The sequence below is a fragment of the Tachyglossus aculeatus genome, chromosome 16, assembly GCF_015852505.1.
Source record: "Tachyglossus aculeatus isolate mTacAcu1 chromosome 16, mTacAcu1.pri, whole genome shotgun sequence".
NCBI lineage: Eukaryota > Metazoa > Chordata > Mammalia > Monotremata > Tachyglossidae > Tachyglossus > Tachyglossus aculeatus.
In genome coordinates this window covers 1490481-1518073 of record NC_052081.1, presented here as the reverse complement: position 1 = coordinate 1518073, position 27593 = coordinate 1490481, and the positions used below count along the sequence as shown (strand labels likewise).

Below are 27593 nucleotides of genomic sequence, written 5' to 3'. Positions count from 1 at the left end.
TCCACCTCACGTCAGCAGCAACGCAGCTTAGTGGAGAGAGCATGACCTTAGGAGTCAGAGGTTGTGGGTTCCAATCCCGGCTCTGCCACTTGTCAGCTCTGTGACTTTTGGCAAGTCACTTAACTTCTCTGTGCCTCGATTACCTCATCTGGAAAATGGGGATTAAGACTGTGAGCCCCATGTAGGACAACCCGATAACCTTGTATATACCCCAGCACTTAGAACAGCGCTTGGCACATAGTAAGCGCTTAACAAATACCATTATTATCATTATTATTATTATTATTATTGTTATTGTTATTAATCCCTCTCTATAGCACCCTGACTGTGTTTGTGGAGGGCTATGGCCCCCAACAGCCCTCTCCAAGATGGCGCCCATGAAATTCAGCTGTTTCCAATGCATTGAACTGAGGTCAATGGGGATATGTTGGAATTTGGGGGAATGGAAGAATTTTTACTTTCATAAGTTAAAAAGGGTTTATTTTCATAAGTGAAATGGTAAGCCCCCAGGTGCCATGCACTAAACACCCAAGCCTACAGGTGCCAGTCTCCAAGTACCCAAGCCCACAGATGCCAGGCTCTAAACACCCAAACCCACAATGCCAGGCTCTAAATACCCACACCACTAGAAGCCAAGACATAGAGAGGCAACATGCCCTAGTGGAAAGAACATAGGGTCCTGGGAGTCAGAGGACCATTTTTCTTCCTTTCTTGACTGCTTACATGGTGCGTGACCTGAGGCTCCTCTCGGGCTCAGTTTTCTCCTCTGTAAAATGGGGATTCAATACTTGTTCTCCCTCCCTCTTAGACTCTAAGCCCGATGTAGAATAAAGACGGTATCTTGTAACTACCCCAGTGCTTCATACAATGCTTGGCACATAGTAAAAGCTTAATAAATGCCACCATTATTAGTTTTGGTTAACTATGGACTGCCAAGCCCAGAGGTGGAAGGACTGAGTTCAGGCATAAGTCAAGCACCGGTGGAGGGGTCAATTTAGGAGGCCGGAGAGGCAGTTGGGGTGTGGACTCAGCCTTGGGAGCGGGTGTCAGCCCAAGTCCCCAAACAATGAGCAGGAGCATCTGGTAGATCTGCCCTTCTCCCTTATGCCACAGCCTCACTTTCCCCATCTCTCCCCCTCCCCATTCCCCCCCCCACCTCCTTCCCCTCCCCACAGCACCTGTATATGTGTTTGTACAGATTTATTACTCTATTTATTTACTTGCACATATTTACAATTCTATTTATTTTGTTAATGATGTACATTTAGCTTTAATTCTATTTGTTCTGACAACTTGGCATCTGCCCACATGTTTTGCTTTGTTGCCCATCTCCCCCTTCTAGACTGTGAGCCCATTGCTGGGTAGTGGCCGTCTCTATATGTTGCCAACTTGTACTTCCCAAGCGCTTAGTCCAGCGCTCTGCACACAGTAAACGCTCAATAAATATTATTGAATGAATGAATGAATGAATGAATGAGGTCACCAAAATATCACTCTGCCACACCTTGCCCCAAGTTCTGAGCTGTTCCAGGATGTCAGTGATGGCAAGCAAGGGTTAACATCCCTCTCCTACCACCCTACCAGCGGAAAATTTGGAGATGGAAAGAGGAACAGGCTTGTGAAAGAAAGTCCTGACCACTCAGAGCTCCGACTGCGGAGCCGGAGAAGGCTGTTCCCTCCAGATTGGGAGCTCGGTCTACTTCACCTGGAGTAGAAAGAGGAGGAGGAGGAAGGCCGAGTGAGGTTGGGGAGCTGGTCACATTCTGCTACGGGGACCTGGTCAAGAGCGGTGAGTTCCGTTCCACGGGAACTGAAGAGTTTAAACTCTACGCCTGGTGGGGTTAGCTGGGCCCTCTGGCGACTTTACCACTCCTGCCAGCACCCTAGAAGGCGGTTTGGCAGTTGGGGTGAGGTTGTGGTTCGTACAGGGGTCAGGGCCAACTCATCTCCACTGTGAGGTTCCCACGGCAGCCCCACCCAGGTCCAGTCATGGTTAACCGAGGGGACCGGGGCAGGGCAGCGGGAAAGGGTTGGCATTGGGACAGAGGGCCAGAAAGCAGTGGGGAGATGGGCCACCTCTTCAGGCCCCATTTGGCTCTCATGCCCCCACCCTAAGGGTCATGGAAGAGGAGGAAAGACCAGCTCTGGGACCCCTTGGGAGAGCTAGGGGTGGTGGGTGCGTCAGCAGGGATTGAGATCAAGGAACTGGGTCAGAGTTCCAGGTCAAACCACCCTCCCCATGACCCTCAACGGGTTAGCCGGGAGACCGGCCAGAGGCTGGGAGGAAGGAAAATGAGAGAAGGGGAGAAAGCTGGGAGAGAGGAGAACCCCCAAATCCCACCGGCGGTTCTGGCCAGCTGCTCACGGTCTGGTCGGGGAGATCAGCTGGTCAGCTAGGGGAAGGGACCGGGTGAGTTCTGCGGAGATCTGTGGTCTGGGGGAAGGTGGGATGGACTGGGAAGGCTTCTCCCAGCATCAGGCCCTAGGGAATCCCTGAGGCTACCTGGTGACGGGGGGAAGCAATTGAAAGGAAATTGCTCCACACCTCATGTGAAATCTGCCCCACCAGGAAGTCACAGAGCCTGAAAATATCCAGAAGTTCACTAGAGACATTGGATGATCTGTTCCGGGTCACTGGGTCGGGGAGAGTCGGGGATGGAGAGGGAAGAGTCAGGGGTGTTGGAAGGTCCATGCTGGGGCACTGGAGGGAATCAGGGATGGAGAGGGGAAAAGTAGGACTATCCACCTCTAACCACGAGTGTGGGTCTGTTGGAGTCACGGTCCTGGGCTGGGCATGCCGTGGGGCTGGCCCTGTGTGTCACTCAGCCTCTGATGTCCTTTTGAGGAAGCAAACATTGAGTCGGGTTTATAGGAAGGGAGAGACATGACGGCATGGCTGACAGAGGTAATGCGGAGGCTCCGGGCTGAGAGATGACCAGGAGTCAGGACTGGAAATGGGAGAGGGAGGTCGGGTGAAGATGGAGGAAAGCATCTGACACCAGCAGGGTGTGGGTGGAGGGAGGACGGTGTAGTGGAAACATAGGTTGGCTCTGGGGGTAAGGGGAGGCCTCAAGAGTCCACATGTTTTGTTTTGTTGTCTGTCTCCCCCTTCTAGATTGTGAGCCCGTTGTTGGGTAGGGACCGTCTCTCTATGTTGCCAACTTGTACTTCCCAAGCACTTAGTACAGTGCTCTGCACACAGTAAGCACTCAATAAATACGATTGAATGAATGAATGAGTGAATGGGGCAAGGTGGGGCCGGGTGACATCTGTCTCTTCCCCCCACCTTCTGTGATTGACCCCCGGCAGATTGTAAATTCCTTGTGGGCAGGATTCGGGTCTACTAACTATTGTGCTCTCCCAAGCACTTAGTAGTGAACAGTCAATCAACCAATCTGATTTATTGAGCCCTTATTGTATGCAGAGTATGGTACTAAGCTTGGGGGAGTACAATATAACAGAGTTAGTCAATGTTTTCCCCTGTTTTCCCATAAGGAGCTCGCAGTCTAGAAGAGGAGCCTGACATTAAAATGGATTGCAGATATGGACAAAAACGCTGTGGGACTGCGGGTGGAGTGAATAAAGGGCACAAATTCAAGTGCAATGGTGATGCAGAAGGGAGAGGGAATAGAGGAAACGAAGGCTTAGTCGGGGAAGGCCTCTTGGGGGAGATGAGATTTAAATAAGGCTTTGAAGGTGGGGACAGTGGTAGCCTCTCAGATATGAAAGGGGAAGGAGTTCCAAGCTTGAGATAGGCCTCAGTTATCTCATTTGTAAAACAGGAATCAGAAGCGTGAGCCCCATGAGGGATATGGACTGTGTCCAACCTGATTATCTTATATCTACCTCAGCGTGGAGTACAGTGCCTGGCACGTAGTAACTGTTTAAAAAAAACCCATAAAAAAGATGGAGATGGTTCTCTTGAGAAGGAATATCCAAACCAACAAACAAAGGGGTAGATGGAGGGTGGGAGATTATCCAGAAGGCTTTGCCCCTGGCGTTCCCACCTCTTCTACCCCTGCAACGCTCGGAAGGAGGCCCAGATTGTAATAACAATTCATTGATTCGTTCATTCAATTGTATTTATTGAGCACTTACTATGTGCAGAGCACTATACTAAGCACTTGGGAGAGTACAACAATAAACAGACACATTCCCTGACCACAAGGAGATTGCAGTGTAGAGGATAATAATAATTATCTCTAGACTGTAAGCTCCTGGTGGGCAGGGAACGTGACTATCAACTCTATTATATTACACTCTCCCAAGTTCTTAATGCAGCACTCTGTACACAGTAAATTCAGTAAATACCATTGCTTGAATATTATCACTATTATTGTGGTATCCATTAAGCACTTATTTTGTGCCAAGCATTGAACTAAACACTGCGGTAAATACAAGGTAATCAGGATGGACACAGTCCCTGTCCCACATGGGGCTCACTGTCTAAGGAGGAGGGAGAATAGGTATTTATTCCCCATTTTACAGATGAGGCACAGAGAAGCCAAGTGATTTACGCAAAGCCACAAAGCAGGCAAGTGGAAGGCAAGTTTGAGGTTAATGTGGGTATTGCCAAACTGTTGCAAAGGCGTTAGTCAAAGTCATGGGCTGGCCCAGGCGGCCAATGAAATGTTCCGATGTGAGCCCACAGCACACTGAGACACACACTCTCACAACCCCTCATGCCCTGCTTTGAACTTTTCGCTCAAACGAACAAAGGTACAACCTGAAACTTTGCTACCGTGGATAGTCCCGTGAATAAGGAAGCTCAGAATCATCTGCAGTGATCCTGCATGACTGCTTTTGAAAATCGAAGCGCTCCTTACCCAAAGACTGTCCCACCTGCCGAGAAAAGATTTTCAAGTGAGCGCTTCCTAAAATACGGAACTGAAAGTGAACTGGGTTGATGGAGCGCTGTGAAAAGTGAGGGAGCTTCTAGTTCTAAATATAGTTTAACACACACAGACACACACACACATGCACACTTGCATGTACACACACAGACACACACACCAAAACCAACCAGTTGTGCACCTGTAAGCCTGAGGTTTTAAAAACAAATAGAAGCCAGAAATGCAAAAATAGATATTTTTTTTTTCTCCTCCCAGGTGTGTCTGTTCCTTTTGGTTACTAGTGAGGTGGAAGGGTGTCCAGTGTGTGGAGTAAGATTCTTTCCATGGGAAAATGTAGGCGGGCACCCGGCAGGGTTTGTAGTCTGAGAAAAGCTCCATAAAGAAAAGCACATTCATTCATTCAATCGTATTTATTGAGCGCTTACTGCACGCAGAGCACTGTACTAAGCGCTTGGGAAGTACAAGTCGGCAACATATAGAGACGGTCCCTACCGTTGCAATGCTACATGAACCCATGAAACCCGACCGCATGGACAGAAAAGAGGGGGATAGGTTCCAGCCTCCTTCCAGAGCTCCTTTTGGGGGTGGGGGGAGGGATGGAGGCGGGGATGGGGAGGGGAAACTCCATCTGGCAAGACAGGGAGCCCAGGGAAAATCCTGCAGAGCTATCAGCTTTAACCACAGAGAGAGGGCAGAATACAGCGGTGTGCCTCAGAAAGCCGGGAACTCGGAAGAGGGGCAAGGGAGAGAGAGAAAGAGAAACACCCCCTTGTTCCAGGCCAGATACCATCTTAGGTAGCTTCTCCAGGAGCCGCCATGAATTTCAGCTAACGATCTCAGAATGACTGCATTCAGAGTTCCCACTTGCTATCTCTGGTCCAATTCTGGAACCCATCAATCATTAGAACATCCTGAGAACCTACCGTGTGCTAAATGTTGTCAATAATTGTGGAGTTTTTAAGCATTTACTATGTGCCAAGCTTTGGGATAGATTCAGGATTATCGGAACAGACACAGTCTCTGTCCTACCTGAAGCTCACAATCTAAGGGGGCGGGAGAAAGGGTGTTTAATACCCATTTTAAAGAAACAGAGGCACACGGAATTTAAGTGACTTACCCAAGGTCACACGGCAAGCAGGAGTTGGAGCTGGGAGTAGAGCCCAGGTGTCTTGATTCCCAGCCCTGTGCTCAATCCACCCTGCTTCTCCTACTAGTTGGGAGAGTCCAGTAGAGTTACTGGGCACTAACCCTGCCCTTAAGGAGTTTACAGTCTACTTTGTGCAGAGCACCATGCTGAACTCTTGGGAGAGTACACTAGAGTTAGTAGACAAGATATCTGCCCTCAAAGGAGCTGACATTCTTTCATGTGCAGAGCTCACTGCTAAGCGCTTCGGAGAGTACAATACCACATAGTTGGTAGACCTGTTTCCTGCCCATGAGAAATTTACAGTCTAGAGGGAGAGACAGATTTTAAAGTAAAACAGACATTAAAATGCTTCCCCCAAATATTGCCTTCTGCCCTAGAGCAGGGAAGCACAAAAGAGACATTTCAATGGCTTCTGTTCCACATCTCCTAAGTACTCTATACAGTATACCGCACTTGGTAGGTGTCGAGGCCAAATTAATATCATTCCTACATTTCAGCTTCCAAAATGGAGTTTCCCAGGCATCAGGGAAGAACTCGGTGAAAGTAATATAGTTACGGGATGGAATCGATCAGTCTGTCATATCTATCGAATGCCTACTGAGTACAGAGCACTGTACTAAACACTTGGGCGAGTACAATAAAATTGGAAGGCACGGTCCCGACCCTCGAGGACCTGACAGTCTAGTGGAAGAGACGGGCGTTAAAATGAATTACAGGGAAGGGGAAGGTAGACAAGGGGAGCTGTGAATGAGTTAGTACTTGAGTGATAGGTTGGGGAAGATATGGACCTAAGCGCTATGGGAGGTGGCAAATGTGCAAGTGTGTCAGTGGCATTGCAGGGCTGAATCTCCCTCCCTCCAGAATCTCTAAACCATCAGCCGAGATCCCAACCTTCCCCCCAGCCCAAACTTCCCAACATCAGCCGAAATCCCAGCCTTCCCCCCTGCCCAAATTTCCCACCTCTTGACAGTGGAGACCATGAGAGTGAGGAGCTGTTCTGTGGATACCTGACAGACCACCACTCTTCCCACCTTCCAAGCTTTATTAAAATCTCATCTCCTCCAAAAGGCCACCCTCGATTAAGTCTTACTCTCCCCTATTACCTCTCCTTTCTGTGTCACCTTCGCCCTTGGCTCTGTAACGATGGCATTCGTTAAGCGCTTACTTCGTGCCAGATGCCGTACTAAGCACTGGGGTGGATACAAGCAAATAGAGTTGGACACAGTCCCTGTCCCATGTGGAGCTCACAGTCTCAATCCCCATTTTACAGATGAGGTAACTGAGGCTCAGAGAAGTGAAGTGACTTGCCAAGGTCACACGGCAGACTAGTTGCAGAGTCAGGATTAGAACCCATGGCCTTCTGACTCCAGGCCCATGCTCTATCCACTATGCCATGCTGCTTGATATTCACCCCATCCTTAGCCCCACAGCACTTAAGTCCATTGCTGTAATTTATTTTAATTTCTGCCTCTCCCTCTAGACTGTGAGCTCCTTGTGGACAGGAAGTGTGTCTACCAACTCTGTTGTACTCTAGCAAGTGCTTAGTACAATGCTCTGCACACAGTAAGTGTTCAATGAATACCATAGACTGATTGGAAGAGGCTGCTGCAGCTGGGGAGGAAGAAGAACCAGGCTGGATCAATCCCATTTTACAGAGGCAAACTGATCCCCCATCACACAGCCGCAGAGGTCGAACTTGAAGCTGGGTCTTCCAACTCAGACTTTCACCACGAGGCCTTGCCACCTCCTACACTCGCTCTTTCTTCTGACATTTCAGTCAGTTAGTCATTCGTATTTATTGAGCACTCACCGTGTGCAGAACACTGTACTAAGCACTTGGCTGAGTACAATATAACAATAAACAGACACATTCCCGGCCCACGATGAGCTTACAGTCTAAAGGACCAGAGCTCCTTCCTCTTCCTTCTACTTCTCCTCCTGGAGGAAGGCTCACTGAGCATAAGGAAATGGACATGTCTTCCTGCCCGATTCCCCTCACCTTAGGGAGCTTACCTCTCCCCTGGCGTCTCTTCCCTTCTGCCTACTCCCCCCTCTGGATAATAATTGCGGTGGTGTTCGTTAAGAGCTTATTATGTGACTGGCACTGTACTAATGCTGGGGTGCATCCAAGCAAATGGGGCTCACGGTCTCAATCCCCATTTTACAGATGAGATAACTGAGGCCCAGAGAAGTGAAGTGACTTGCCCAGGGATTTGCTTCCCTGAGCTGTGAGAGCAGCAGTCTGTGGAGAAGTAGGAGGACTGGAGGCAGACCAGAAGGGGCCCCACCTGGAGAAGGGGACCTTTCCATTGGGGCCTCCAGTTAGTCCCCGCCTTGCCCATCTGAGTTTAGCATTCTACTCCAACTTCCTATTTCAGTTCCTGGGTAGGTTGGGGAGTGGGGCAGGGTGGGGTCCCCTGGGGGGATTGGAGGTTTTCCTGGCCGAGGCGGGCATTCCTGGCCAGATCGGACATTCCTGGCCCGGGCGGGCATTCCTGCCAGACAAGCATCAAGCCATGTGGGAGTTTGGGGAATGGCCCCAGACAAATGGCTTAACATCCAACTCCTCCACAGCAAAGGCAGGGGGAGGCACAGAGGAGGAGGCTGGGCAGCGGGGTGGACCAGAAAGGGGGAGGGGAGGCCCAGAGGAGAAAGTGGGGGTCGGGGGGTGGGGAGCCTGGAGGAGGGAGAGCTCAGCAGGCAGGAAGGTGGTGGTTTGGGGAAAGAGGAGGGGAAGGGGCACGAGGGTAAGGGTGGGAAAGTCCACCAAAGAAAACGGCACTGTGGAAAAAGATCCAAATGGCCGGAAGACCAGGCTGGAACACAGCAGTTAAGTGGAGGAGCCGGGATTAGAACCCAGGTCCTTCTGCCCCCCAGGCCCCTGCTCTGTCCACTAGGCCACACTGCATCTCTGCATTCGATATTCTGTAGGCATTCACTACTACCACTGTTGATGGAGAGTTAGCCACCTCCGTTTTTCTTGCTGTCCGCCTCCCCCTGCCACAATCTCTTCCCACAAAGTGCCCCATCCTTCTTGGTTCCTCCTCTTAGCTTCTATTTTTGGCTGTCGCTACCCTTCCAACCCACCGCCGCACCAAGCAATGCCACTCTGAAAGGCTCTTCAGAACTGGGAGCAATCACACGGGCTCAACCCATGGAGACAGTGAGGTCTAGTGGGAAGAGCATAGGATTGGGGATCAGGAGACCTGGGTTCAAGGCCCAGCTCGGCCCCCTGGACTGCTCTGTGACCAAAGGCAAGTCCCTTAAATTCTCTGAGCCTCAGTTTCCTCCTCTGTAAAATATGAATACAATCCTTGTTCTCCCTCTCTCTCAGAGAACGAGCCCAAGGTAGGGCAGGGACTGAGCCCAAGGTAGGGCAGGGACTGTGCCCAATCTGATTATCTTGTATCTACCACAGTGCTTAGCACAGTGCTACCACAGAGTAAATACTTAATGAACATCACCATTATTTGGATGATCGATGAGGCCCAATTGGTGATTCCCTTTGTTCCCTAACTAGGCCACAGGATTCTGTGGCCTCTGTGGGTGACACCCAGAATTGTGACCTTCCCCGACCTGCTCCATAGGGGAGAGGCAAAAACCCTGATGGATTGGGCAGTAAAGAGTTAAGAGTCTATCCTGCCATTCTGGGTGGGACCCCAGCCTTCCCCCCACCACAAGCCTAGAGATCTCTCTCCATGGGGGGCTTAGAGGGGCAGGGAGCAGAAGAGCCCAGCCTGTGATGCAGACCTGCGTTCTAATTCTGGCTCCGTCACATGTCTGCTGTGTGACCTTGGGCAACTCACTTAACTTCTCTGGGCCTCAGTTCCCTCATCAGTAAAATGGGGATTAAGAGACTGAACCCCATGTGAGACACGAACTGTGTCCAACCTGATTAATTTTTATCTACCTCAGGGTTTAGAACAGTGCTTTGTACATAGTAAGCACTTAACTAATACCATAATTATTATTATTATTATTATTATTATTATTAGTGCCCAGGCAATGGGTCCCTAATCAGTCAATCAATAAATCAATCAATCAGCAGTATTTATTTATTATAAGCTTCCTCTAGTCTGTGAGCTCACTGCAGGCAGGGAACATGTCCACCAAGTCCGTTGTGCTCTTCCAAGCACTTAGTACAGTGCTCTGCACACAGTAAGCACGCAATAAATGCCACTGATTGATTGCAGAGCACTGTTTTAAGTGCTTGGGAGAGTACAGTAGAAGTAGTAGATACGATTAATCAACCAATCATATTTATTGAGCGCTTACTGTGTGCAGAGCACTGTACTAAGCGCTTGGGAAGTACAAGTTGGCAACATATATATGATCCCCACCCTCAAAGAACTTACAAACTACTGTCTACAGAGAACTGTTCTAAGCACTTGGAATGGTACCTTAGGATAGACAGAATCCCTGCCCACAAGGAGTTTACAGTCTAGTGGGAATAATAATTGTGATACTTGCTTAGGACTCAAGGTGTGCCAGGCATGTGATCAGTGCTGGGGTGAGTACAATTCAAACTGATCAGACCCAGATGTGGGCCTCTCAGTCTAAGGGGGAGGGAGAACCAGAATTTAATCCCCATTCGACAGAGGAGGAAATTGAGGACAAGAAAAATGAAGTGACTTGCCCAAGGTCACAGAGCAGGGAGGTGATGGAACTGGCATTGGAAGCCAGGTCTCCTGATTCCCAGCCCCGTGTTCTTCCCACTAGGCCACACTGCTTCCCTTGAGCGGTCAGCCGGTGATCCGCTCCCATTGACCTCACCCAGGGAAATCTCCCTCCCTCATGGGTCTGCTGTCACAGGCAACCAAGGGACGTGTGAGATATGGAGGGGACAGGGCGGTCACGCGAAATAAGGAGCGGAATAACCCCCATCTCCCTGGGCTAAGGGAGTCGGGGAGGCCGGGTCCTGTCCCTGGCCCTTGGAACCTCAAACACTCTTCAGGGGGTGTGGGGACGGGCCTCTGACTGAAAATGAAACTGAGTCATCTTTTCCCTCTGTCAGCTCCCACCAGGGCAGGCGGGGTCGGCGGGGGATGGCGAGCGGGAACGGGAGGAAGAGAAGATGGAGAGGGGAGGAGGATGAAGAGGATGGGGAGGTGGAATATAGGGAGGAGGAAGAGGGAGAGGAGGAAGAGGGGAAGGAAGAGGGTGGAGGGGAGGAAAGGAAGGTGAAGTGTCAGAGGGGAGGAGGAGGGCTCTTGCGGTTTTTTGGGCTGGTTTCTGACAGGCCTTCCTCCTGATCTTTGACCCCCCGCCCCGGAGGCTCTTTGACCCCGAGGCTGCCTGTGGGTGACAGAACTCTGATTCCTCTGCCGGGTGTCGGTGTGCCAGGGAGGAAGGGCGGTGAAAAGAAAACAAAGATCTGGGAACCCAGCTCTTCTGAGTACCCGGGGGCCTGGGGGTTGGGGCAAACCAAGTGGGCGTCAGCAGGGAAGCGACATTTATCAAGTGAAGAAGAAGCGACTGTAAAACCCAGAGGAAAGCCCCCTCCCCTGGCCCCCAAGGTACTGTCCTTTGACGGGTCTGGAAGACAGTGAGGGGCTGGACGTTAAGGGAAATGGTGCTGCTGTGAGTCAATAGGCAGTGGGGAGGGAATGGGGATGGGGGGGTCGAGGGTGGAGGGAAAGGGAGGAGTTTTCAGGGGGAGAGAGAGGGGAGGAAAGATTTAGGAAGATTTAGGAGGAAGTTGGGCTTCCCTTCTTCTCCCCAGCCCGCGTTGGTCTACTGCAGGGTATCATCGCTAAAGGCTGATTCTGTTCCTCTCCATGCCCTGCAGACACTTCTGTTCTCCTCGAAAGAGGACACCCCGGGGGTCTGATCCCCACAACCAGGGGTGGCTAGAGACCCCCAAAGGCTGCTCCTCCCAGCAAGAGGAGGGCAGGATCAGAGAGGACAGGAGCACTTTGGGAAAGGTCACGAATTTTGACACAGGCGAAAGTGGCAGGCCGAAGGGAGGCTTGAGGGGAGAGAGACCAGGAGGCTGAGCAGACAGGGAGCATCTGAGCAACCACACTCTGTGGCGTGGGGCAGGAGCCGTGGTTTGCAAAGGACAGGGCTTGGCTATCAATCTATCAATCAATCCATCCATCGTAGTTATTGAACACACTGTGTGCAGAGAGCCATACTAAGGGCTTAGAAGATTACAGCACGATCGAGTTGGTAGATACATTCCCTAGCCACAAGGAGCTTACCATCTGGATGGGAAGACAGACATTAAAATCAATTACAATTATATACAAAAGTACTATGGGGCTGAGGGTGGGGTGGATGTCAAGTGCCTAGAACAGTGCTTTGCATATAGTAAGCGCTTAATAAATGCCATCCAAAAAAAAGTGCTTAAAGGGTGAAAATCCAAGTGCAGAGGTGATGCAAAAGCAACAGGGAGCTGGGGGAAAGAGGGCTTAATTGGGGGAAAGCCTCTTGGAGGAGGTATGATTTTAATAAGGTTTTGAAAGTGGAGAGAGTGATGGTCTGGCATATATGGAGAGGGACGGAGAGCCGGTTCAGAAGGGGGACATGAAAGAGGTGTCAGAGGTGAGAAAAACGAGATCGCGGCATCGCGGCACCGTGAGCAAGCTGGGACTAGAGGAGGAAATGAGTGAGGTAAAGTAGGAGGAGGCAAGTTTTTTGAGTGCTTTAAAGCCGATGGTAAGGGGTTTCTATTTGATACAGAGGTGGATGGACAACCAATGGAGATTCTTGAGGAGCGGGGAGATGTGGATGAAGCCTTTTTTTTCGAAAAATGATCCAGGCAGCAGAGTGAAATAACAACTGGAGTGGAGAGAGGCAGGAGGCAGGGAGGTCAGTGAGGAGGTAAATAATCAAGGTGGGAGATGATAAGTGCTTGGATCTTTAGAGGAGCAGTTTGGATGGAGAGGAAAGGACAGATGTTAGCGGTGTTATGAAGGTAGAGCCGAGGAGATTCGGTGACATGTTGAATGAGAGAGATAAATCAAGGATAATGCCAAAGTTACGGGCTTGTTAGGGGGGATAGTTGTGTTGTCTACAGTGATGGGAAAATCATGGGGAGAGCAAGGTTTGGGTGAGAAGACGAGGATTTATATGTTAAGTTTGAGGTGGCAGCGGGACATCCAGGTAGAAACGTCCTGAAGACAGAAGGAAACGCAAGACTGCAGAGAAGGAAAGATGTCAGGGCTGGAGAGGTCGATTTGGGAAACACTTGGTTGGCGACAGTAGCTAAAGCCGTGGGAGTGAATGAGTTCTCCAAAGGGGATTGGTGAAGTATTAGCTGAAGAGGGACAGATGGAACCCCGCACCCAATCTGAGGTGGGGAGAGGAAGCTCCTGAACTTCAACTCCACCCTGGGTGAGAACTGGAAGTGTGTGAAGGTCAGTCTCAGGGGAGGAAGTGATCGGGAAAGTCTTCTGGAAGGGAAAGTCCACAGAACACCCCACTTGAGTGTCAGACGGGATGAACCGGAGGCTCAACATCCCACTCTCTCCCTCCCTCTCTCCAGGCCTCCAAGCAGGCAGTGGAGTCAGAGAGGCAGGGGCCTGCCCTGGTTTTCATGCCTGCAGAGGAGAATCACTGCTGACTGGGCTTCACAAGGTCTGTGGAGGTGATGGGAGGAAGGATTCTGCCTTAGAGAGAGGGATTCCTAATCCACTTCACTAGAACTCCTCAGGGGACCAATTTGATGACTCCAGGGGGTTTCCTCCGGACTTTACATTCACTCTCCCTCCGATCGAAATTGCACCCTTACTCATCTGAATGGATGGTGCCACCCACCTGTCGGCTCGGCCTCCCCCAAGCGAGCAGAGGGAGAAAACTCCGTGCTGGCCCCCTCGGGCACCTCCTCTCCCCACCTTCCCTCAGTTCCTCTTTCTGGGCTGGAGCTCAGAACCCCTTTTGGTGAGGCCGGGAGACAGCCAAGTCTCTCCAGCCCGCTCGGCTCTCCCTCGGCCTGTTCTGGGCACTATGTTCTGTCGAAATGGCCTGGGGCCTTCCCAGGTTGACAGTCCCGGGCTTGCCGAGCCCTCCTTCAGACCAGTTAACCAAGCCACAGGGTAGGTCATCACAGCAGTCAGAGCCAAGAGAACTGAAAAGCCTCCAGACCTGCTGACAAAACCGCCAAAGGGATGTAAACTCCCTCCTTGAAGGCAGGGAGCATGTCTACTTGCTCTGTTGTCCTTTCCCAAGCCCTCAGCACAGTACTCTGCACACAGTACAACGTCAGCTTCTGGAAGGCAGGGAGTGTGACTACTTGCTCTATTTTTCTCTCCCAAGAGAGAGGAGGATATTAGTCCTATTGCACTATTAATACTACTGTGCTCAGTACAAGCACGCTGAGAAGCAGCGTGGCTCAGTGGAAAGAGTGCGGGCTTTGGAGTCAGAGGTCATAGGTTCAAATCCCGGCTCTGCCAATTGTTAGCTGTGTGACTTTGGGCAAGTCACTTCACTTCTCTGGGCCTCAGTTCCCTCATCTGTAAAATGAGGGTTAAGACTGTGAGCCCCCCCATGGGACAACCGGATCACTTTGTAACCTCCCCGGAGCTTAGAACAGTGCTTTGCACATAGTAAGTACTTAATAAATGCCATTATTATTATTATTATTACATCTGCTCTGCAGAAGGTAGGCTGTCAATTCCTGGAGAACAAGGATGGTGCTTACTTACTCCAGTGACCTCTCCCTAACATTTAGTACAGGGCTGTTCTCGGAGGAAGTGCAAAATAAAAACCATCGACTGATTGATTGGTTGGTAGATCAACAAGCATGATGGAGAGGCCCTACCTAAACTACATTTGGGGAGACTACTGGAAAAGCACCCCAAGATGTCACAGATGCCACCGTCAACTCTATACGTATGTGTATTATATGCTGCATGCCAAGCACTGTGCTAAGCACTGGGGTAGATAGATTTTGCGGCCATCCTCTGTAATAACACTCTTCATCCAGCATTTCTTTACAATAGTGATTTGTGCTTTAATGTCAGTCGTTCTTTTTCTGAAAAGTATATGTGCCCCATGAGGGACAGGGACTGTGTCCGACCTGATTATCTTGTAGCTATCCCAGTGCTTAGCACGGGGCTTGGCATTTAACACATATTATTAGTATTCCCTTCTCCTCCCTTTGAGTATTCTGATTGATGTGAATAGAGGGACTAAAACCATTTCTACTTAGCAGAGATCTAGTAACACAAGGGGCCTTTGTGCCGAGTAAGTTGAGAAAGAGAACATGCTGATGTACTTTATTTGTATTGGTACCCCCCGCCCCCGCCAAAAAAAATCTAATTGAAAATATTCCAATATTCCATTATTGGGTTTTTTACTACTTTTTTTTAAATACTTTCAGATTCGTATCCATAGTCCTTGCCTTAGGAGGCAGGTATGATTTCTGAATCAAACTGAGAGCTCACCTCCCCCAGGGGGCCTTCCCAGACTGAGCCCCCCTCCCCTCACCATCGCCTTGATTCCCTCCCTCCCTCCACTCTACCCCCCTTCCCCACTTGAGTATATTTGCACATATTTATTATTCTATTTATTTTATTAATGATGTGTATATTTATATAATTCTATTTATTTATATTGATGCTATTGATGCCCATCTACTTATTTGGTTTTGTTGACTGTCTCCCCCCGTCTAGACTGTGAGCCTGTTGTTTGGTAGGGATGGTCTCTGTTGCCAAATTGTACTTTCCAAGTGCTTAGTACAGTGCTTTGTACACAGTAAGTGCTCAATAAATATGATTTAATGCATGAATCAATCAAATCAGTAGTATTTACTGAACACCTACTATGTATAGAACACTGTATGAGCACTTGGAGAGTTCAACAGAGTTAGTAGACATGATCCCTGCCCCCAAGGACTACTATATGCAGAGCACTGTACTGAGTTCTGGGGAGACTCCAATAGAGTTGGTTAATACAATCCCTGCCCTCCAGAAGCTTCCAGTCTACTGTGTGCAGTGCACTGTATTGCTCTGAACCGCCTCACTGTGCCTCGTTCTCACCTATCCCGCCGTTGACCCCCAGCCCACGTCCTCCCCCTGGTCTGGAATGCCCTCCCTCCACACATCCGCCAAGCTAGCTCTCTTCCTCCCTTCAAAGCCCTACTGAGAGCTCACCTCCTCCAGGAGGCCTTCCCAGACTGAGCCCTCTTTTTTCTCTCCTCGTCCCCATCCCCCCCCACCCTACCTCCTTCCCATCCCCACATCACCTGTATATATGTTTGTACAGATTTATTACTCTATTTATTTTACTTGTACATATTTACTATTCTATTTATTTTGTTAATGATGTGCTTCTAGCTTTATTTCTATTTATTCTGATGACTTGACACCTGTCCACATGTTTTGTTTTGTTATCTTTCTCCCCCTTCTAGACTGTGAGCCCGTTGTTGGGTAGGGACCGTCTCTATATGTTGCCAACTTGTACTTCCCAAGCGCTTAGTACAGTGCTCTGCACACAGTAAGCACTCAATAAATATGATTGAATGAATGTATTGAGCACTGGGGAGAGTTCAATAGCGTTAGTAGACACAGTTCTTGACCTCAAGGAGCTGCCAATCTACTGTGTGCAAACCACTAGCCCTAGAATCAACTCCCTCCTGCAGGTTGTCCGTCCTAATATCTCAACACCATTACCACCTGTTGCTCGAAACAGAACATTCCACACTATCATCCCCACCTGGAGGATATTTTTCATTGGGTACAAATGAGTATAATTATTTTCATGTTAATATATTTTTGAATATGTCACGGGTTTACTTGGAAACGCAAAACGTGTTTTGAATGAAAACAGACCCGCTGTTTCAGGCGGAGATATTTGAGGCACCCGTGACCAGAACAGGGAGGCATCTTTGTGCTCCTTCTCCTGCCCATTACGGGTGGGTCTGAACAAGAGAGACAGGCTTTCCTGCTCCCGCATTCTCCACCTGACTGCTACCGTAGGACTCCATCGGTCCTGAAAGAAGGAAATTACTTCAGCTACTGCAGAAGAGCATGTTGCTAAAAGCCTGGTTATCACATCTGCAATTGCTGATGGGCCCAAAATCACTTTCTGCTGGTCCCTCAGGGGCAGTGATGCCACTGAAAGCATCATTCCTTACATAGCTTTCCCTCCCTTGGATGGATCTGAGTCCTGAGGCCACTGAGACCCAAAGAAGTGAGGTGACTTGTCCAAAGTCACATAGCAAGCGAGGGGCTGAGAACACATTTACACTCTGCCACAGGCTGCACTCCTGCCCTCCTCCTCACTCGTTGCCCTCCGGGTCCCAGTGGCACCATGACGGGCAGGGACAAGAGTGGGTGAGAGTGGCCCTACACAAGCTATTGGTCCTATTTATTTCCTCCTGTGGCTTCATTCCTGTGGGGGGACTCCATCTTCATCATCACCATCTAAAGCTACTATTCACCTGTACCTGGGACAGCATGCTTGATTCTGGTCAAAAGAACAGAGGAGACTGAGGAGGGGCAGAGAAGGACAACCAGGATAATCAGGGAAATGGAACAGCTTCTTTATCGAGAGGTGTAGGGCTCTTCAGTCTGGAAAAATTTTCCATTCTACAGTAAGTTCCTTGAGGGCAGGGAATGTGACCCCAAGCTCCTGGTACAGCCTTTCACACTCATAGCTGTTCAATTCTTATCACTGATTGATTGGCCAACGCACACTGAGAGGGGTCCAGGATTGGAGTTTATAGAACCAGGGAGGACTGAGTGGCACTTAGTACAGTGCTCTACACACAGTAAGTGCTCAATAAATACGATTGATTGATTATAAAATTTCCTTTCTCTCTGCCCATCATGCCGTCCTCTTGGCAGCCACAAACAGGTAAAATATGATTGAATGAATGAACTGCTTTGAGAAGTCAGGAGTAAGGCATGGTAGTCAGAACAACCCCTTTCTTCCCTTCGTTGTTTTTGACTGGATTTCCGAGGATGGATTTCTGAGCCAATCCAGGGCCCTGGTTCCCATGGCTACCAGTGAGGGGGGAAATAATGGTGGACCCGGCCTTCTGTCCTCCCGAGGGGCAGGAGGAAGCCCCTCCCTTTGGTTCTCTAATTCATTTCTCTCTCTTCCTCCTCAGCTACACCATCATGGACTTGAGCAGCCCCCTCTTCCTGCTTCTGCCCCTGCTGTTTGGTAAGAACCCTGGGCCTTGATGATGATGGTATTTGTTAAGCGCTTACTATGTAACAAGCACTATTCTAAGCACTGGGGTAGATACAAGGCAATCAAGTTGGACACAGTCCCTGTCCCTCATGGGGCTCACAGCCTTAATCCCTATTTTACAGATGAGGCCCAGAGAAGTGAAGTGACTTGCCCTAGGTCACACCCTTACATGGGTGAGCCATCGGCTAAGACCCCCAGAGGCTTGGGTGGGTTCCAGGAACTTATATTATCATATTATACTCTCGCCAGTGCTCAGTATAGTGCTCTGCACTCAGTAAGCTCTCAATAAATACGATTGACTGGCTAACTGACTGACTGTGGGTACACCGGCCCCTAGCTTGCCCATGCTCTTGATTACCAGTGGTCTCGATCTGAGGGAACATTTTCAGATGAGTCCTTGCCCAGGTTTGGACCTTTAGAAATTTATATTATAGCAACTGATTCAACTGCCGCTCAGCGGGGTGAGTTATTTCCCCTCCCCAGGGATCTTGGAACACTTTGGGCTCCATCTACCCAATCATCAGGGCCAAAGTGGTGGCCATTTTTTTTTACCGGTTTCTTGCTGAGTTCTGGGAAGGGTCCAGCTGAGAGATGGCCTGCGGGAGGAGAGCTCCATGTTCCCATCAAGAGGGGAGACTAGTTCATCTTGGTCCTGGGGAGGGGGAGATAGATAGACCCTGACCTGCAACGTGACCTGTGAAACGATCCCATTTGTAACTAACTACCTCAACACAGGATGCGAAGAATGGGCAAGTTTTTGCGCTTTCCATTAGGCTGTAGAGCCTCAAATCCAGGCATGCAAATCTAGAGGTACCTACAGATGCTTGTGACACGATCCCAAAGCTAGTGCGTGCTGTAGAGAAATAATTTGCTATTCCTTCTCTTTTCTCACTCCTTTACATTTTCTCTTGGCTTCTTTCTGTCTCTCTCCCTCTATCTCTCTGAATCCCTGTATTTCTCTTCATTCCACCACCTCTGTGTGTCTCCTGACTCTGACTCTTTGTTTTTCTCTTTCTTCATCTCTTTATCTCCCTTGGTATTTCTTTTACTCTGTCCATCTATCTTTGTCTCCTCCGTCTTGGCCTATGTCTCCATCTTTCTCCGTGTCTATCCGCCTCGCTCTGTCTCACTCCATCCCTGTCTATCTTTCTGACTCTCTCACTCTGACTGTAATGCTCCACCTCTCTGGGTTTCTCTCTCTGTTCCCTCTATCTATGTCCATCTTCCCATTTCTCCCCCTCCCTCTTTCCCTCCCCGACCCCCTCTCCAGTGGCCACTTCTGGGGAGTACCAGGTGGAGGTGTATTACAACGGGACAGCAGAGCTCCCATGCAACTATAAGCTGGACCAGTATCCCCTGGATGACCTGGTGATCTTCTGGCAGAGAGAGGCCGCCCTGTTTGAGCTGTTCCATGGCCAGGAGAAGTGGGACAACATCGATTCCAGATACATCAACCGCACGAGATTCAACCGCAGTGCCTTGAGTCTGAGCCTGGGTCAGGTGCAGCTGGAGGACCAGGGCCTTTACAAGTGCCTGGTGCTTTTCCACAAGCTCCCTCGCCGTAACGTCCTGCATCAGTTTCCCTCGAGGCTGGTGGTGATGGGTAAGGAAGAAGGGGACTTGGGCCACAGAGCGGTCAGGGGTGGGGTGCAGTGATTCATTCATTCTATCGCAGTTATTGAGCACTGGCTGTGTGCAGAGCATTGTACTAAGTGCTTGGGAGAGTAAACGGAACAATAGACAGACATCTTCCCTGCCCACAATGAGCTTACCAGTGACTCCAGACCTAGCCCGACCTCCAGACACCTCGCTCTCTCCAGCCCTCCCTTCCTCTGTTCTGATTCCAGCCAACTTCAGCCGGCCAGAAATTGTGTCCCACTTCAACGGCACGTTGCAGCCCGGGGAAGAGGTGAACCTCTCCTGCTCGGCGGCGGGAGGCTATCCGAAGCCCCGGGGCCTGTCATGGGTGGTCAAGACGGAGAACGTGACCACCAAACCTTTCAGTGAGATGCGCGTGTCCAAGGATCCCAGCACGAAGCTTTTCGAGGTCAGCAGCTGGCTGACCGTGCAGGCTTGGCTGGCCCCTGGAACTAACATCAGCTGTGTGCTCCATCCACTCAGACCCTCGGGATCCCTCACCTCCGAGCTTTATCATCTAGGTAAGACATACATCTGAAGGGGAGGTAGGAGGGCAAGGGGCGGGGGAAGCCCAACAGGGGGTAGGTTCAGGTCATCGCACCATCGCAGATAATAATAGTAATTATGGTATTTGTTAAGCACTTGTTATGTGCCAAGCACTGTTCTGAATGCTGATAGATGTGATTTAATTGGATCGGATGCAGTCCCTGTCCCACATGGGGATACCAGTCTTAAAACCCATTTTACAGAAGAGGGAACTGAGGTGCAGAAAACTGAAATGACACAGATATTGGCACGGCACCTGCCTCTCTGAACCAGCCCACCCCTGAGGTTGATGCCCGGGTTGGTGCCACCCGATGTGATGTCACTGGGGGAATGGGATCGGGGGCTCCCTCTGGGCTGCCCCTGGGGCAGCCTGACCTTCAGGCCCATGGCCACCCTGCTTCACCCAGTCCCAAAGATGCTGGGCACAGCCTGGGGCTGGGGCCACGATAAACAGCTCTGGGCTGGACCTCCAGGGGCCGTCGGAGTTTGGGGCCGGCCCTGGGGTGGGTCTGGCCCTTGGATGGGGTGGCATTCAGCGACAGTCCCTCAGACCCTCCCTCAAAACTTACCCCCCCAGGTGGGCATTAGCTCACCTGGGACTAGGTGTGGGGGGACCCTCCTTCTTCTATCCGAGGCTTGGAGGCCCTGGGCATCTCCCTGAGTTTGCACCGGCCTCCCTTTTGGACTCCTGTCTACAGCGAGTGAGCCACCTGGCTCCCTGGAGCATTCTTCTAGCTCTGAAGGGGCTCTGGCAGTTGGGGGAGTGGTGCAGAGTGCATAGGTTCTAGCAAACTCATACTGAGCCGCTGCCCTTTTCCAGAGCTGCCAACACCACCGATCCAGCCAGCCCCACCTGGCCACCTCCTCACCTGGCTCGCGGTGCTCGGAATCTTGTCTGTGATGGCGGCAGGAACCGTGGCCCTCCTCATCATGAAGAAGGGGAGGAAATGGCCTTGGCCCCGGGACCGGGACGGTCAGTGACTCAGCCCTCATTCTGCTCCATCCATCCTCCAATCAATCAATCAATTAATTGTATTAATTGAGGGCTTACTGCATGCAGAGCACTGTATTGAGTGTTTGGGGTCCACCACATGTCTGCTGCGTGACCTTGGGCAAGTCACTTAACTTCTCTGAGCCTCAGTTACCCCATCTGTAAAATGGGGATTAAGACTGTGAGCCCCACGTGGGACAACCTGATCACCTTGTATCCCTCCCAGCGCTTAGAACAGTGCTTTACACATAGGAAGCGCTTAACAAGTGCCATCATTATTATTATTATTACAGTGTAACAGAATTGGTAAAGTCCCCTGCCCACAATGAGAGTACAGCCTAGAGGGGGAGACAGACATTCATGTAAAGAATAAGTTGCAAATATGGATATAAAATATTGGAAGGCTGAGGGAGGGGTGAGTAAATGGTCCTAATCCAAATTCTGGGTCAGTGCAGAAGGAAGTGGGAGAAGAGGAAATGAGCACTTAGTCAGGGAAGACCTCTTGGAAGAGGCCTTTTAATAAGGCTTTGAAAGTAGGGAGAACGATGTTCTGTCAAATATGAAGGGGAAGGGCATTCCAGACCAGAAGCAGGATGTGGGCAAGAGGTTGGCGGCGAGATAGATGAGATCGAGGGACAGTGAGTAGGTTGGCGTTAGAGGAGCCAAATGTGAAAGTTGAATTTTAGTAGGAAATCAGTGAGGTGAAGTAGGATGAGGCAAGTTGATTAAATGTTTTAAGGTCAATGGTGAGGATTTCATGTTTAATGCAGAGATGGATGAGGAAAGCCTGGAGGTTTTTGAGGACTGGGGAAACATGGACTGAGCAGTTTTGCAGAAAAATGATCCGAGCAGCAGAGTGAAATATAAACTGGCATTGAGAGAGACAGGAGGCAGGGAGATAAGCAAGGAGGCTGATGAAGTAATCAAGGAGGGATATGTTTGGATGAACATGGCAGAAGTTTGGATGGAGAGGAAAGGATGGATTTGAGCAGTCGCTCAATGGTACTGCTTACTGTGCTTACTTACTATGCTTACTATTTGTGGAGCACTGTACGAAATGTTTGGGAGAACATTGTACAGCAGAATTAGCAGACATGTTCCCTGCCCATTGTGAGTGACTTTGTGAAGGTTCAAACAACAGGATTTGGTGACACTGAATATGTGGGTTGAATGAGAGAGCTGAATCAAGGATAATGCCAAGTTTACAGGCTTGTGGGATGGGGCGATAGTGGTGTTGTCTGCAGTGATGGGAAAGTCGGGGGAGGACAGGGTTTGCATGGGAAGACAAGGAATTCTGTTTTGAAACAGGTTACATTTGAGGTGTTGGCCTCAACACCTCAACATCCAAGTAGAGATGTCTTCTGCTGGAGATCAATCAATCAGTCAAGCGTATTTATTGAGCATTTACTGTGTGCAGAGCACTGTACTAAGCGCTTGGGAGAGAACGCTAGAACAAAGTTGGTAGACACAGTCCCTGCCCACAATGGGTTTACAGTGTAGAGGGAGAAACAGACATTAATATAAAGAAATAAATGACGGATATAGACATGAGTGCTACTGGAGTGAGGGAGGGGGGAATAAAGGGAGCAAATCCAAGTGCAAATGCCTAGCCAGACTTCCAGCCTCTCTCAACCCCGGCCTCCAACCAGACCTGAGAGCATCCCAGAGGAATTGGAAACACCCAGACACGAATCTCTCCAGCTTGGCTTCCGCAGCCTACCCCAGTCTGCCGGCACCCCCTAGGCCCACCCCTTCTTGCTCCCACCCCGACCCTGTCAACAAAGACCTCGGACCCCAGCTTTCAGAGGTCAAGCCCTGGAGAAGACAACTTGTGCCCGGGTCCTCACGCGCCCACCCGCCCCAAGCCCGAGTCTGCAGAGCCTGAGCCGACCAGGCCGGCTTCCTCCCGCTGGGCCCGGTGCTTCCTGTTCCCAGGCTTGGCTGCACGGGGCCTGAAGCAGACAACCCCCTACCCACCCCGGGGGGGCTTCCCCTTTCCGGTCCTGGCCACAACTGGGAAGTCCGATCGGGCCGAGAGGAACTCACTCTCGCTCCCCGGGCGAGGAGGAGGTTGTGGGGGGTGGGGTGGGGGGTGAAGAACATGATCCTTCCCTCTCCCTCTCCCACGCGGCCGTGGTAAGAGCCCCTCCCCTATGGCAGGGAGACCACTTCCTGGTGGGTGGGGAAGGAGGGCTGCCTCCCTCCCAGGGCCCAGAGGTGGCCTCACTGTAAAGCAGAAGGCCCAGTACCCTGCAAGCCTGCAGATAATGCAAGGCCAAAAGCCTGCAGGCTCTATCCACATCCTCTCCAACAAGTTGTGACTTGCAAGGGGGCCCGAAAGCGAATGGAACCACTCCCCTCTTACCCCTCCACACCCCTCCCGCAGCCTCAACCTCTTCCTGTCCAGGGATGTGGCTGCTCTTGGTTCTCTGAGTTACTGATTTAATCCAGCTTCCCAGACCCCTGCCCTGACAAGCCACCCCAAACTCCCTCCCAGGAGTAGTAGCAGAGTCCCCTCTTTTTTTTTTAATGGTATTTGTTAAGTGTTTACTATGTGCCAGGCACTGTTCTAAGCACTGGGGTAGATATAAGGTAATCAGATTGGACACAGTCCATGTCCCACGTAGAGCTCACACTCTCAATCTCCATTTTACGGATGAGGGAACCGAGGCCCAGAGAAGTGAAGTGATTTGCCCAAGGTCACACAGCATACAAATGGCAGAGCTGGGACTAGAATCCAGGTCCTTCTGACTCCGAGGCCTGGGTTATATCCACTAGGCCGTGCTGCCCCTCCTCCCCCTACCTCTAGGCCCCCAAGGGTCAGGTACTCACCCCTATTCCTACCCTTCCTTCCCCAGGATTGAGTGCTGGGCTTGACCATGAGCAGAGCGGAGAACATCTCCTGCCCAAGCTGTCCCGAGGGACGGTTTGGGGGCCGCTAGCTCCACTCCTTCCCCGCACTCCCAACACTGGGGCCCAAAAGAGCGTTGAGCTCACAGTGGAAGCCACCTTGAGTGGAGAAAGCTGCCCTTTCCTTGCCTCCAGAGCTCAGCCTGAAGCCAGATCAAGGCTTCTCCTCCTGCAGAGTCTCTCCTTACTGAGTTTGTCCCGCTCCATTCTCTGTTCCGTCCACTCCTTTCTGCCCATTCTGCCCTGTTCTGCCGCATTCCATCCCGCTCCATCCCGTTCTGTTCCACCCCATCACATCTCGTTCCATCCCATTCTGTTCTCATTCTAGGAGCTGCCAGTCAGAATGTGGCTGGGAGAGCGCAGGTGCCAGAGGAAAGGTGAGTTGTCAGACCCCCACCTCGGGGCAGGGGGCATTTCTTTATACTAGATATGCAGGGCAGTGGGGGCAGGAATGGGGGGAAGCCAAGAAAGAGGCTAATGGAAATTTGCGCTGCTTCCCTGGTCTCCCCCAGCTTCATCTCTGCTTCCTCCATGGGGTCCCCAAAACAGTGGTGGGCAGGAACGCAGAGGGGTGGCGATTGTTTAAGTGGGCCCTGCCCCCTGCCCCATGGCCCCTTCTCCTGCCCTCCTTGCCGCTATGGTTTCTGGGGCCGATAGCTTGGAGGTTAGGAGGCCCGTGGAGGACCTCATAGAGCTCCGGGCCTAGTACACAATGCCTCCTCTTCCCCCTCCCCCCACCCCCAGTCTGCAGTGATGGGGGACAGTTCGGTCAGAGTCATCCCCTGGGCCTTTCCCTCGCCCAATTCCAGCTGCCGAATCGGGGATCCGAGCCCCCAGCCCCAGCCAGAGGGCGGGGAAAAGCCGGGAACGGGGTCCAGCTGCCGGCAACATCTCTCCCAACTCCTGTTTAGAGAAGCAGTGTTGCCTAGTGGATAGAGCCCAGGCCTGGGAGTAGGAAGGACCTGGGTTCTAATCCCAGCTCTGCCACTTATCTGCTGTGTGACCTCGGGCAAATCACTTCACTACTCTGGGCCTCAGTTCCCTCATTTTTAAAATAACAATAATAATAATAATAGCATTTGTTATGCGCTTACTATGTGCCGAGTACTGTTCTAGGCACTGGGGGAGATACAAGGTCATCAGGTTGTCCCACGTGGGGCTCACAGTCTTCATAGCCATTTTACAGGTGAGGTAACTGAGGCACAGAGAAGTCAAGTGACTTGCCCAAAGTCACACAGTTTATCAGTGGTGGAACTGGAATTAGAACCCACGACCTCTGACTCCCAAGCCTGTCCTCTTTCCACTATGCCACACTGCTTCTCTAAAATGGGGGTGAAGAGTGAGGCCTACGTGGGACAGGTACCATGTCCAACCTGATTATCTTGCCTATACTGCAGTGCTTACAGCAGTGCCTGGTACATAGTAAGCACTCAACAAATAGCATTATTCTTTTTTCCTCAGGGCTGAAGCCGTGGAGCTGACGGGGGGCCCCAGGGCTGAATGTGCAGAAGGCCACAAGTACGACGGAAGCACCTCGGAGAATGCGCGGGGCCCCTTCTAGTGAGCGGCAAGCCCGAGGAAGCAGGATCCCAACAGGGGTGCGGGGAGGGAGGGTTAGGGTTGGAGATGGGCCTCCTCGGGGCCGGGGCGGAATTACCCATCAGCAAAGCTTTAGAGACTTACCCGGGCGCACGCCACTAGCCACGCGGACACCCCCCCTTTGCCAGCGGTTTCGGATGTGCGTCGTTCGCCTACCCCTCCCTCCCCTGCTGCCTGGCCTGTCCGAACGGTCCACCCGACCCTGCTGCCGTGGGCTGGGGCCCAGGGCATTGGTTCTGGGGCCCGCGAGATCTAGTTCCCACCACTGGGCTTCTGGGCCGCAAGGGGATGACACGTCGGCTCCACCCCTCGCATCGCTGACCTGACGCCTCCCCTGTGGCAGACAGGGGTGGACCGTCATCCCTTCCGCAGCAGGATCTGCGGGGTCCCTCATCCCTGGTCTTCTGTGGGCAGTGGGGCCAATTACACGCCAGCAGCATCCAGGTTGTTCCTTCGAGCTGGGGCGAGGGGGTGAGATTCAGACTCCGGGCTGGCCTCCAGCTGGGCATGGTGCTGGGAAGATGCCAGGCAGCACCACGTTTTCCCTGACCTGCCTTCTAGGGCCTCTCCGTCATCGCCCTCCACCCTTGAGTGCCCCGAGGCACAGCACACCAGGGATTCTGCAGCCGGGAGCATCATAATAATAATTGTGGTTGTTATGGTATTTATTAAGCGCTTCCTATGTAAAAACCTCCATTTGCACGTCGCCACGTGCTTCACTCCTGCCCCTTTACTGGCTCGTTGCACTCCGTGCCCTGTGGGAACACGACAGACAGAGACCAGGGAGTATGAGGGGCACCACGCCACCCACCAGTGTCAGGATTGATTCCTCCCCACAGGCTCCTATTCGTCCATTGTTCCCCACTTGAGGCTCTGTCGTCGTCACCATGTGCTCAGCACCGTGACGGGCACTGGGGTGGACGCTCGGACGCTGGGTTCCCAATTGAAGAGGGAGGAGTCTCGTCCCCATTTTAGAAATGAGGAAACTGAGGCTCAGAGAGGTTGTGATTTGCCCGAGGTCAGCGAGTTGGCCAGGGATGGAGAGAAGTTGTGGTCCTGGAGCGGGAGGGGGTTCAAGGATGGGGAAACAGCATGAGGAAGGGCTCCGAGGCGGAGAGCCGGGAACCAAGGTGGGTTTGGGAGGAGCGAAGAGAGTGAGATGGGAAGGTGAGGAGCACCAGTGGAGGAGCGTGGAGCCGGTCATAGGGAGGTTTGTCAGGACAGAGGATGGTCAGGGAAATGGGGACTCTGTCCCTTACACTAAAGGAAGGACTGAGTTCTCGGGAACACATGGAAGAGGCCGATGGGCCGAGGGCAGAGTAAGGAAAACACATCCAGAAAAAAATCCTGCCTGACCATCCGGACGGATGCCCGTCCTTTAGAATGGGGGATCGGACCAGACCGTCATGGCCAATGACAAGGTCTCCAAATCACCCCACCGTCCCCAGGTCCAGTGAGTGATTTTTTTTATTTTCCTGATGGAAACAAACATGGTAATAAAAGAATGATTTGTATTTTGTATATATCTGTCTCCCGTAATCAAATTCCCGCAATTAACTCTGGGCACCGATGCTCGCAATAAAAATGAATAATTCATAATAATAATGGTATTTATTGAGCCCTGTGCTAAGCACTGAGATAGGTGGAAGATAATCGGATCGGACACGGTTCCTGTCCCACGCTCCGGGGGAGTCGGGTGGCCCGTCAATTATTAATGAAGCCGGAGCCTTCCTCCGGCAAGCCTGGGGATGGAGGAGCATCTCTC

At 51.2% G+C, this 27593-nt stretch overlaps 1 protein-coding gene across 1 annotated transcript; it reads left to right on the top strand.

Moving 5' to 3' along the window:
• The first annotated feature begins 1694 nt into the window (after positions 1-1694).
• Positions 1695-27351, top strand: CD86 (CD86 molecule). The gene is made up of 7 exons (XM_038758150.1): positions 1695-1789; positions 18059-18114; positions 19415-19747; positions 19992-20303; positions 21149-21301; positions 24558-24606; positions 25691-27351. The coding sequence occupies exons 2-7, from the start codon at positions 18069-18071 to the stop codon at positions 25788-25790; spliced, it is 993 nt and encodes a 330-aa protein (XP_038614078.1). The 5' UTR covers positions 1695-1789; positions 18059-18068; the 3' UTR covers positions 25791-27351.
• Positions 27352-27593: the final 242 nt, after the last annotated feature.